Source organism: Choloepus didactylus, chromosome 5, assembly GCF_015220235.1.
Source record: "Choloepus didactylus isolate mChoDid1 chromosome 5, mChoDid1.pri, whole genome shotgun sequence".
Taxonomy (NCBI): Eukaryota; Metazoa; Chordata; class Mammalia; order Pilosa; family Megalonychidae; genus Choloepus; species Choloepus didactylus.
The window spans coordinates 50976458-50989483 of NC_051311.1; the positions used below are offsets into that span (position 1 = coordinate 50976458).

The 13026-nt window shown below is 42.7% G+C and overlaps 1 protein-coding gene across 1 annotated transcript in view; it reads right to left on the minus strand.

Annotated features, from left to right (window-relative positions):
* TBXAS1 (thromboxane A synthase 1) overlaps positions 1–10159 on the minus strand; it is a 193477-nt gene extending 183318 nt beyond the window's left edge. The window contains exon 1 of the mRNA XM_037836033.1: positions 9914–10159. Coding sequence (XP_037691961.1) covers positions 9914–10002 — 89 coding nt within the window. The 5' untranslated portion in view covers positions 10003–10159. The remainder of the gene's footprint in view (positions 1–9913) is intronic.
* Between the last annotated feature and the right edge of the window lie 2867 nt (positions 10160–13026).

A 13026-nucleotide genomic window follows, 5' to 3' on the forward strand; every position in this document is an offset into this window, starting at 1 on the left:
CAGAAGAGGCCTCTTGAACACAGAAGAGGCTTCTCACCTGAATGAAGGAGGAAAGGCATCCCAGTAGAAGAAAGGAAAGTACCAAAGGGATGGTGGTGGTAAACAGCTTGGTTTATGGAGGGAACTGTGAACACAAGAGAGCAAAGCACCAGGTGAAAAGTGCATAGGAGATGAGCCTGCAGAGCAGATGGGACCAGGTCAGGTGTGTGCCAAGGAAGCCGGGAAAACCTGACTCCCCACATGGGGAGGGACTGTGGAAGGGCTTTATGCAGTGGAGTGGCAAGCTTCTGGTGGGTTATTCTGGCTGCAGAGTTGCAAGACCAATTGGAGGGTCACAAGGCAGGAGGCAGGGAAACCAGTTGGGAGGCTGTTTCTAACCAAGGAATGATCTTGAAGTCTTGAAGGACAGCAGTGGGTGAGAGGATAGAGAGTGGGGAGACAAGGCTGATTTCCAGAGAGCTGGCCTGGGTGGCTGGTGGATAACGTGCCGTATTCTGAGAGGCAAGTACTATCAGCAATCTCTTACCAATGAGGAAACTAGCAAGAATGGCGTGACTTGTCCCGAGCTCACCCAGTGGAAAAAATGTATCTGTCCCTAAACTGTTAAGGCCTGGCTAATTCCCACAATGCCACACTTCTCTTGAGAACTTCCCAATTAACTCCCTCTACAGTCACATATATTATGAAATGATGCTACCGATTTTGATCACTCTCTGTGTACAATTAGAGTTAAAAACCTTAAAGGTATAAATGGCCACACTTCCATTTCAGTGCTTTACAGCCTGGAGTCCCCACATGTCTATCGATCTGTGAAGGTAGGAAGAGGGGACATGAGATAGTTTCAGCATTTCAAAAAGCCTAATATAAAATGCATTTATTGGCAATAAGATTGTGCAGGTTAACTAAAATGTCAAGTTTCTTTGCTTTGGAGTGGAATTATAACTCTGTACAATAATGCTGGTTATCTCCTGGATTGGCTGTTCTCATTGGCAGAGCTTGTCTTTGCAGAATTAAAATGGGAAAACAAACTAATCAGTCGTTACTTAAATATACTTTGTTGTTTGGACAATAGAACTTGGAACCTGTGGGGAAACTAATATAAACAAGGAGTGTTGATGAAGAGTTCAGACACCCTTGCTTAAAACTGTGGAGGTTAGTGCTCAACAGAACTGTGAAGGAGGAAGTGTTTGTCCTTTGGGCCTCTCCTTCTGCGGCTGGATACCTCCTATCCCCACCTCACCCTACACACACACCATTGTCAGGATACTCCCTCAGACATGAAGTGCTTCTGCAACCCCAAATACCACATCTTCAAAATAACTCTACCCTTCCTTTTATCCCATCCCCTCTTTTTGCATCAGAGTCTTGCTCTTCAGTAACTAATGAATTCACAGAAATACTATCCACTGCACATCAATAAAGAACAACCAGCACATAGTCTGAAAAATCTTTAGCATTCAGTGAGTGTGTGAACTAAGAAGTAACATTTACTCTTTTAATAAGCCATGTGCAAGACATTCTGCCAGACCCCTGAGAGCATGATGCCACTAGTGATCTTCCCAGCCCCTACACACACGCTCATTGTAACAGTAATCATTTGGAAGCAATGCCCATCTCAGTTGCCTGAGGCATGATTATGATCATTAGAATTTATTGAGAAGCTACTGAGTACCAGGAAGACAATCGTTAGCTTAAGAGTCAGCCCCTGTCCTCAGGAGCTTATAGTCAAGTTAGGAAGATAGGACACATGGATAAAAAATAAAATAATATAGTGAGTGTCAAGACAGTGATGGAGATAGAAAGTGCTACTGGAATTCAAGGAGGCAGGGCTCACCAAGGGCTAGCCTGGTTAAGGAGTTTTCACAGAAGAATGATATTTGGACAAGATTTTGAAGGATGGGTAGGATTTAGTTAAACAGAGAGGGGAAAGTATTCGGGCAGCACAGTCTGTGATGTAGAAAGTGTGGAGAGAAGAACATGCATATTTTGTGCAGGCAGGAGGGAAATGACATGGGAAGAATTTTAGGGCACTTTTGAAGCCAGAATGTGGAGGCAGCTGCTGGTTTGGGTGCACAGCACAGGCTTTTCCCAGGGCATCTATGTGTCGTGATCCAGAAGCAGGGTTTTGGCTGAAGCCATTATTGGTAGAGGTTGACTTTGCTTTCAGGCCATCTCTAACCCCGTTTTTCCAGATACCTTTGAGAAATAGAGGGCTGTCCTCTTTCTTGGGCTGTGGTTCAGGACTTTGCTGTCTGCTGAGGCAAAATCTAAGAAGCACCCCTTTGCAGGGATACTTGAGGTTTAGGGTGGCCCCCACAGTGTGGTTCAGCAGCAGGTGCTGCATGGAGACTGGGAGATAGCTGAGCAAACCAAGGGCTCTGGGGCATCTCCCCCACTCAGCCAACACTCCTCCCCTACCCATCCAGTAGGAAGCTGTGCAACTTCACACATTTCTGATAAACTAGGAAGCATCAACCAAGCAACAGCCTGAACATCTGCTCCTGGCCCTTCTTTCCCCAGTCTGGTCCCCAAGTCCTTGCAAGCAGGAACAAGTCACTGGAACACTACTGCAGTTACTGAAGATGGGGCACTTACCCTCAATGACAAATGATCATCCATTAGATTTGTTGTGATTATGGCATTTGGTGGGAAGGGGATGGTGATTCATTAGCTTTATTTCTGGAAGAGCCTCTGTCCTCCCAGGAAAAGCCACACAGGACATACACTCAAGCAACCCAGTGAGTGAGGCACAGACATAAATCTGATGATTTGCTTTGTTTATAGAACAAATAAGATTCCTCTTTCCTCTCTGCCCAAAGAGTAGAAGCTCCCCAAGCCAAAATTCCTTACTAGATAAGAAAAAGTATGACCATGAGTATTAAGAGTACTGCTGTAGTTTTCTTTAAAAAACAAACAAACAAACCCAATTCATATTCCCAATGAGTGTTGCCCTTCAGCAGATTTCTCAGGCTTTCGAACTGGTTCATAAGCCTCCTGAGCAAACAATAACAATCCTTATTGTTGTGTAATCACACTTTGTTTTGGATTGGAAATAATAGCATCCAGTTTAATAATCTATTTACCAACATTTGGGTGTTTTTTGTTTTTTGTTTTTTTAAATCAATCCATTCTCTACAAAAATTAAGATTGATTGTTTTGACGGGTTTCAAAAGACTGCGTCAAGACACCAAGGGCCATTCCCAAAGAAAAGTTCTAAGAATGTTTTTTCCAATAACGACATATCTGCAGTAAGGGTTTAGCCTATCAGGAAAATGCCTTTGAAGGTCATAAAATTCATTTGGATGTATAATTTCTGGCATCTATGCTAAAATAATCCTTCATGTTCCTTTATAGTCACACCTCGTACTCTCATTCTGGAAAATCAATAAAGTGAGGGGAACGACAGGGTTATTGTGTATAACTATTTAAAAGAGAGAAAACAAAAAAATATCATTTTCTTTGTGAAAATGATCCTCAAGGAAGTGCGGACCCAGTTTTTGTAAGCAGGTTCAATTTTATCTTCAAGCTCATCACTGAGTTATTAAGCCGAAGTACCTGTCACATCCTAGACAAAAATACAAAAAATAAAAAAGGGAAATAGCATGTGACCTTCTCTAGATTCTCTGGGGCACTGGAAATTATCCACAGTCTTTAAAACGGATTTCTAAAATGTGTCTATTATTCACACTCTTAATGTTTTTTCCCACCAAATGTTACAAAGCTCTTATGTTACCTTTGCCTGAGATTCTTCCCCACCTGAAATTTTCTCTGTCCTCTTTTCTGCCAAGCCATTTCTTATCTGCATTTCAAGAACCTACCCTAGAACCGTCTGTTTCCCAAAGCCATCCCTGACTCTTGGAGAAGCAGGAAAATCTTCAGTGAGGTTCCTAAGCTGTTCCTTTGAATATTTCCAGATTCCCCAGGATTCTCAGCTCAATAGGGACTGCTGTTGAAGATGATTAGGATGTCCAGGGAAAAGAAAGAGCAGTAGCTAATGCTTCACTTGTGTTTTATGCAACATGCTTTTCACCAGTGGCAGCTAGGTTCAGTACCACCTTGCCCATGTAAAAGTATGTCTTAGTTTGCCAGGGCTGCTATAACAAAGTACCACAAACTGGTTGACTCAAACAACAGGAATTCATCAGCCCACCATTTGGAAACCAGAAGCCCAAAATCAAGGTATTGGCAGGACTTGCCCTCTCCAAAGTCTATTGAGTTCTCATGGTAGCTTGCTGGCAATCAGTCTCTGCCTCTGTCCATCTCCTTCCGTCTCCTCCTGTGACTTTTACTTGCGTGTCCAAATTTCCTTTGCTTATAAGGACTCCACACATCCTGGATTAAGGCCTACCCTGATTCAGTTTGGCCTCATCCAAATAGCATCTTCAAAGATCCCATTTACATATGAGTCAGTATCTGCAGGAACAGAGGGTTAGGGCATGAATATGTCTTTGTGGGAGACATAACTCAGTCTACCGCAGACCATCAGTAAATGTAGAAGTCAACGAGTCCACATTTAGAAGTCACTTGGGTGGTCTTCTGCTCCAACTGCCCACACTACCCAGGAAGCACCCCTGTAGCATTCCTGACAAATGGCTGTGGCCACCACTTCATCACTCTTCTTAAGGGACACTTACAACCTCCCAAGGCTGCCATCCCTGCCACTGTGGACAGCTGTGGTCATTTGTTTATGTTGATGTTGAACTAGAGCCGGCCTCTCTGGGACTTCTACACATCAGCCCTACTTTTGCCCTTTAGACTCCACTTAATGTCATGAAGTAAACAAAACATCAACCCTGGAGCCATGGAGCTTATGAAGGAGCAATTTTAATGTTTTGTTCCACTGTTTAGCTGCCTCTCCATTTCCATCAAGCTGGGCAGCTGCTTAGCCACCAATGCAGTGAAAAACCTTTCACAGGGAACTGTCCCAGCCAGTCTCAAGCCCACCTCAAGCTTGTCTTGATTGTCTTTCCCACTATGGTCATTTGCAGCATTACTTAATCAAATAAGTTTGGGAAACACTGGGTTAAATAAAGAAAAACAGGTGTCTTTACTGCAGAACTTTTCAGGACCTTTGATATGCTATGAATCTCCAAGAAGGGCCTAGCTTATGCTTAATTTCCCAAATATTTTTAAGAACATATTTTGGGAAATGGTGGCCAACGTAATTGTCAGTCTGCAAATATTCACCTTCTGAAGCTGGATACCTCTTCTCTTCTACCTCTGATTGTACTAGGGAATATCCAAGTGGCTTTTTTGCTCTGACAAGCTCAAGATTTCTCACCTTGGTTCCCGATACTCTATCCCAATGGTTTACTTTACACATGGTCTAGGACTAGATGGGGATCTAGACTTAAAATCCAAATCCCCCATTTGTAAAGCAGACTCTTTGAGAAATCAACTTCTAAGTACAGTGATGGACTTTCCTATTATAATCGTAAATCTTAATAATCACCGGTCTCATTTTAATTTAACCTGGTCTTAGAATGAGACTTGATCAGAACACTAACTCAACCATGACCTCTATTTCAATGTCCCAGTGATTTTGACCTCCAGGTCTTCAGCTCCTGAGCTTTAATGCAGCTTGACATCTAAAGCCCTTCCACCGTCCCAAGACAATTCTCAGCCTCAACCATATCCATATCGCTACCTACTTAAACTGTTTAGCTACTTAATACAAGGCCACGGTTTACCTTTCTTACTTCCTCATCAACCAAGAATCTCCCCCATTATCCCAAATTCTCCTGTGCATTCTCCCCCACCAGTAAAAAGAGTGAGCTTACTGTCCCCAAACCTCCATACGTAAAGCATTAAACTGCTTTACTCTTTGCTACTAGACAGGAGCAACTTCCCATTCTTTTTAGTAAAGTTCATTTTATTTTTTAAGTAATCACACTTATTAAAGAAATACGGAGGATGCAGAAAGACTGAATGAAGAAATAAAAATCACCCATAATCACACCACCTGAAAGAAAAAAAGGAGATCCATGGCAGGAATCCAGCTGCCAGCTCTAAGGTGTTAGCTGAAAGTTTAAATGTGCTGGTACTTACAATTGCCCCTAGCAAGATCCACTTTGTACCACTTATTTCTTGTACATCAAATCTCTTCCAGAAAGGAGAATTTCAAGCCATTTTAGACAGAAATTTGAGGTTTTACGGTATTTTATCATGTGTGTTAATCACCTTAGCACATGCTCCATAAACTTGTAGTTAATATATTCCACATCCTAAGCTCCAGCTCCAACCCAGTGGAGCTACTTTGAGCTCCAACTCCAGTCCATGCTGCTCAGCCACATATCATTCAACTTACACGATCGTGATTTTTAAAATAGCATCAAATGCAGTTTGGGGGAAACTACGAAAATATACCATACCTATTTCATACTTCCTGCTTTTTAAACAAAGCTAACTTTTTGGTCTTCTTTCCAGATCCATCCATACACCTAATCATTAAGAAGGATTTATTAAATATATTCCATGGTCTCTGCTCTACAAGGTGAGTGGATTTACAAAAACAGTAAACCAGCAACAATGAGAAAAGTGGACATCATGTTGGTACAAGCCACAAATACATAGGCTTTCGGAAAAGGAGGTGATTCATGTGGGCAAAAGAATTAAGATTAGCACTGAATTGTGAAGGCGAAGAGGAGGGCAAGGTGGGGGGATGGAGCACTGCAGAGATTGGAGGCTGGAATTAGCCTTCAGTCAACATTATTAGGAACCAACTATGTGCCAGCCACTGTGAGAGAAGGAGGCTTGATGAGAGATACAATAAAAGCATCACAGAAAGGGGGCTTGTAAGTGCACCTGGGAGATGAAAGTCTCCCTGAAGAGATGTTCCTGAGCTTTAGTGCAAAAAGGAAGGAGTGGAGGAGGCCCTTCCAAGCAGAGAGACTAGCAAGGGCAAAAATAGGGACGCATGCCACGTGATCCATGAGATGAGTTTGCCGAGGGAGACAGGAGCCAAATCCTAAGTCCTGTATGCACTTCTTAACTTTGCCACATTAAATCAAATGCTATTAGGGCATTTATGCTGTGGACAGGTTTCTGGGATTGCCATGACACATGAGTCCTAGCCCTTGGCCCTTAAAGAACTTAAAGCTGGTTAAGGGGCAAGAAACCATCTTGGTTTCCCTCATAATCTGACTTCTCAGAGTTAAGGCTCTCTCTTTCAATCTTATCTGGCCCAATAAATGGCAGGTATAACTGCTTAAGGAAGAACTAATGCCTTTAAACTTTAGGACACTCCACTCTCCACAATTTCTCCTCAGGTCCAAGATGGCAGTGAGTGATTCTATACTCTTCATCTTCCTTTATGTGTAAATTCTTTCAGTGAAGTAAAAGAACCCCTCTCTCTTCCAATGGGAATGGAGCAGGAGGGAGATCTTGCCTTATTCAAGCTGACGCCTGTTCCTTATTGACTCCCTAGAGTCTTGCCTCAAATAGAAGGGTCGAGAGCCCAAGGATGGTTACATTTTGAGCCCAGATCAGGGGATGGACCCAAGAGCACCAGAGCCACAACCACCAATGCTCTCTCCTGTGGCCTTCCCTCCTTCAGCATTATCCTTCCCAGATGTTCAGCTCAGTCCTGCAACCTCTACATCTCCTCCTGCCTTGAGTTCCTGATCCAGAGCTCCTGATCCCTGACTTTGTACCAGGACCTCACACTTGCCTGGCACACATTAAGAGATCAATAAATATTTTTGCAATAACAAATGGAAGTCAGCTCTTGCTTCCTATTCCACCTCTGCGTCATGCTTCTATCTTAATTTCCGTGTCTTTGAACCAAGTTATTAATATGGCCCTGAGAATAAATTACAAGTGCACAGCTGTTTTGCTTAATGGTGTGGTGTTGCTATACGCTGATTATCAACACTCGGTGACAGCAGCTTATCAGTCAGGACACACACCCCTTTCCATGACAAGATAGCGACATTAATTTGTGCAATTCACTCATTCATTCATCACATGTTTATTGAGGCCATCCTATATATCAGGCACTGAGCTGGGAGTTAAGAATACAGAAATGAAAAAGAAACAAAAGTGTAGAAAAGTTGTTGTTATGGGTTGAATGGTGTCCTGCAGAAAGAGGTGTTCAAGTCCTAACCTTCAGTCCCACGAAGGTGACCTTATTTGGAAATAGTGTCTTTGAAGATGTGATTAGCCAAAATGAAACCAAACTGGATTAGAAAAGGAAAATTTGGACACCAGGATACCCATACATGGGGAGAACACCATGTGAAGACAGAGGCAGAGATGGGAGTGATGCATCTGCAAGGCAAGGAACACCAAAGTTTGCTGGCAAACACCAAAAGCTGGAAAAGTCAAGGAAAGATACCCTCCTATGGTTTCAAAAGGAGCACGGCCCTATTGACACCTTGATTTTGGACATCTAACCTCCAGAACTGTAAGACAATACATTTCTGTTGTTTTAAGTCACCTAGCCAGTGGTACTTTGTTTCCACAGCCATAGGAAATTAAGGCAAGCTCATACTACAAACGTTGATGTTATAAGACCACCTGGAGGAATACACTTTGAGAACCACGGTCAGGGCAGAGCTATTGATGAGAAATTAATATGAATAAGCATATTAATAAGAAATTTAAAATAAATATGAAGCACTGAAGACTTATCTTTCTTTACCTTTAGGTCACACAGATGACAGCTAATCAACTATGTGCTCGGTGCTATGCCCTACACACCTCTGAGCACAGACAGAGGTTGAGAGAGGATTATTGTGGGCAAGGGGGTGGCTACCATTTGACACTGGCTTTGCATGTGCCTGGTTCCAGTGGAAGATTAGCTAAAGTCAGATAGAAAAGTTCTAAAGATAATTAAACCAGTTAAAAAGCAAAACAGCACTGGGACTGAAGCTGGGTTTCAGAGCCAATTTCCAAGAAGTAATTTCATCATCACAGAACATCAAACATGAATTCCACTTTCAGCTACGCAAATTCCAAATGAATAATACCTCACATTTGCATAATGCTTGATGCTTTTTGAAGTGCTTTTCTAGTTATTAATCTAGAGGAGGCTTTATTACCACTGGAAACATAAATTGAAATTCTGTTCGAACTTGAGTTCTCCGCTATTTTTTTCCACTTTTCCATCAAAAACCAGAGCCACCGAAATCCAGGTGCTTTTTATTGAGTGGGTAACTCTTAATAAGCTTAACTGATGGGGTGAATATGCACAAACGGAACGTATTGTGGGCCCTTCAATCTAAGGAAACCACAGAGTCAGACTTTGGAAAACGTCCCATTGAATTAACAAAGCCACAGGGAAACAATACTTAGTTCAAGTTTTGAAACCTTTTCAGGACCTCAGACTTTGTGGGAACTGCATGGGTTATGTTCATACAAATCCAGTCCTTTTTCTCAAATGTTAGAAAATTAGGAAATTAGTTCTACCACTTTGTCTTTAAACCTACAAAATCCCTGTGAGTGACTTTCCGCAAAATGGCCCATGTTTTCCAGGCAGCTCCTATGTCTTTTTTGTTTCTAATGTAATGTGAACCAAGATGCTAAATCTGCTGTAAATCCAACATGGGGAGAGGATCCTAGAAAAATGAGGTGAGAAGATATGACAGGGTATGAGGAAATACTTCTACCAAAGCTTAATGCCTTTCCAATTTGTTTCTTTTTCCATCTCTTTCAAACTTAATTATGTGTAGCATTCTCAGTCACTGAATCACAAGCCTTTCCTGACGCCTCAACCTCATACATTTTAGCAAAAGATTAACCTGGCTGTTTGCCTTTAATTCTGAAGCTGTGTTAATACTCAACTCCCTCTAGATTAGAAAAGAAGAGAAACACACTCCCACATACACCACCAGAGCTCCGGCAAGGTTCCAGGGTTGCTGTTTCTGACACTGTCACAATCCCTAGTTAATTGGAACTTGCTGGCTGCACTTACCATTTCAGGAGGGCCGAGAGGACCACTAACAGGGCCACTGTCACCAGGGGGCCGTTCCCTTCCAATTTCAGAAACCCAAAGTCTTCCATTTTTCCTCAGATACCATAGAGTGGTGGTTGTCCGGAATGAAGAGCGAGGCTAATCTCCCTGCAGGTTACAGGAACCACGATTTGCAGATGGTGGAAGAAATATGCAACCAAGAGAACATCATGCCAAGAGGTCTCCAAAAGTGTGCTCTTTCTCAGAGTGCCTCCTTATAAAGAGGAAGGAAGAGCAGGGTAAAACAAAGGGTTTCAGTGTAAGGCAATGAATCAGCAACTTTATTTTCTCGATGACTGTACTGTCAATAAACATTTATGTTAACTCTCTCAGGAAGCAACTTCAGAATTGGCCCCATAGTTGCTGAGAAACAAAATGGTTGCAAACACTACTTTCTACTCTGCTAAGCAGTCCTCAAAATAAGAATGCCTTCAAAAAAATTTTTTTTGTTCATAAGGAAATGAAGGTTTGGGTCAGGAGACTCTGAATGTACCAGAAAAATGTGGTGCCAAACATCAGCCAATGCAAAATGCTAGCTGCATTGAGGACATCCATCCCTCGAAGTTCATTAGTCCCTGAGGTTGAATGACCCCCCCTGGGGTCAGAGGGGTCCTTCTTGACTTGCTGTTGGAACAGACCAAAGATCTTGCCTCAGGTCAATACTCTCATCATGATTCGGAGGATTTCTTAAATGTTTAAAAGCATCTCCATAGGTTCATGTGTAGGTCCTTTGCTCTAGCTCTGAGTTTATCTGACTATAGTAGACTGAATCATTTATCCCTTATTAGTCAGCTAATTACTTATTAGTAATGAAGAGGGTGTCATTCCCTGTTCCGGTTTGCTAATGCTGCCGTTAAGCAAAATACTGGAAATGGTTTGGCTTTCATAAAGGGGGTTTTTTTGGTTAAAAAGTTATAGTCTGAAGGCCATGAAAATGTCCTAATTAAGGCATCAATAGACGATACCTTCATCAAAGGATGGCCAAAGGCGTCCAGAAAATCTTTGTTAGCTCGGAAGGCATGTGACTGGTGTCTTCTTGCTCCCGGGTTGCGTTTCAAAATGGCATTCTCCCAGGACACTTCTCTCTAGGTATCCAGGGTTACTCTCTTAGCTTCTCCCAGGCAAACTCAGGAGTAGCAAAAGTCTACTTTCAATGGCCATCTTCAAAATGTCTCTCTTGGCTGCAGCTCCAAAATGCCACTCTTAGCAGGCTCTCCAAAATGTCCGTCTCAGCAGCTCTGAGTTCCTTCTGTTTGCAAGTTCTTTTTATAGGACTCCAGAGATTAAATCAATACCCACCCTGAATGGGCAGGGTCACACCTCCATGGAAACATTCAATCAGTGGTCACACCCTAACCAAAGGTGTCATTCACAGTTGGGTGGGTGACATCTCCATGGAAACACTCAATCAAAAGTTTCCAACCTAGTCAACACTAATACATCTGCTCCCATAAGACTGCATCAAAGAACATGGCGTTTGGGGGGACGTAATACATCCAAACCAGCAAATACCCCATAGCATTTATCCATTTGTTCAACATGTCTTGGGGGCCAGGCTCTGTGTCTGGGTATACAGTGTTGGGAAAATAGACATGATCCCTGACCCCAGAGAATTTACCCAGGGGAGAGATGGGCAATAAATAGGTAAATAATTAAGGAATTATGAGCTGAGAAAAATGGTGTGAAAGTCATGAACACAGGACTGTGATTAAGAATAACTGGGGTGGCCTATTAAGAGAGTGTGGTGAGGGAAGTCTAAGGAGGGAAGCTTTAAGCTAAGAATTTAAAGGTTCAGGAGGGGTTCATTATGTAAAGAGCCAGAGGAAAAACCCTTGGGGGGTGGGGGGTGTGACAGAGATGAAGGCTCCAAGGTGGGAGTGAGTGGTGTGGGAACTGCTAAGAGGCTGGTACTGCTGATCCCAGGGGGTCAGCTCTGGGGAGAAACTGGGAAGAGGCTGGGACATCAACAGGACCAAACAGCACACAGCCACAGTGAGAAGTTTGGGTTTCATTTTATGTGCCATTTAAGGGTTTCAGTAGGGTCACATTTATCTTTGTTACAGATCACTCTGACTGCAGGTAAAGAATTGATTGGAAGGAAGCAAGAGGAAAACCTGGAAGGCCACTCAGAGGACAACTGCAGTCATCCAAGCCAGAGATGAAGATGCTTGGACTAGAGTAGGAATGGAAGGTGTAAAGAAGTAGATGGATTTGAAATATGTATGGGGAGGGGGAGGTAGAATCTGCAGAAGCTACTGGTAGATGGGATGTGAGGGGTAGGGGAAAGGAGGAAATAAGTCTGACCCCCAGGCTCCTGACTTGGGGTACAGGCATATAGTGGTGCCATTTTCTGAGATGGGGAGGGTTGGGGGAGAGTAGAATATTGGTGGGAAAGTCTGGAGTTCAGTTTTGGTCTCATTAAGCTTGAGAGGTCTGTGAGACATCTGAGTGAAGCTGTCAAGTCAGAGAGGAATTCGGCTGAAAATATAAATAATAATAATAATCAACAATAATAATATCATTTGTTGAGTACTTATCTTACTTACTATCTGCTAGTTATTATTCTAAGAGCTTTCCTATGTATTGACTCTGGTAATCCACATAAACAACCCTATGAGGTAAAGCTTGTTATTACCATTTTACAGAAGAAGAAACTGAGGCACTGGCTGCGTGACCTCAAAGTCCATTCTCTTATTCGAAAGATTATATTCAAACATGGAAGTCATCAACACACAGATGGTATTTAAACCCAGAAGAATGGATGAGCTATGGCCACAAATAAGATAGTGAACCACACAAAACATATCCGAGAACCTCTCCACTTCCTCTGAACACTGGCCCTGCCTTCCTGTTTTGCATTCTGACTTCAAGTGACCCCCAATTGCAGCATCCTATCTGGACCCAAGTGCCCCCTGCTCTAGCCCAGCCCTTTCAGACTTCTCCTTCCCTCATCATATTTTACCTCCCCTTTGTCCAATTCCATCAGTAACTGTACTGAGATGTTAAAGGATCTGTGTGTCCCCTCACAAAAGAGAGCCATGTTTTAGTGGGTCACCTGGAGTACTGTGTTCTCC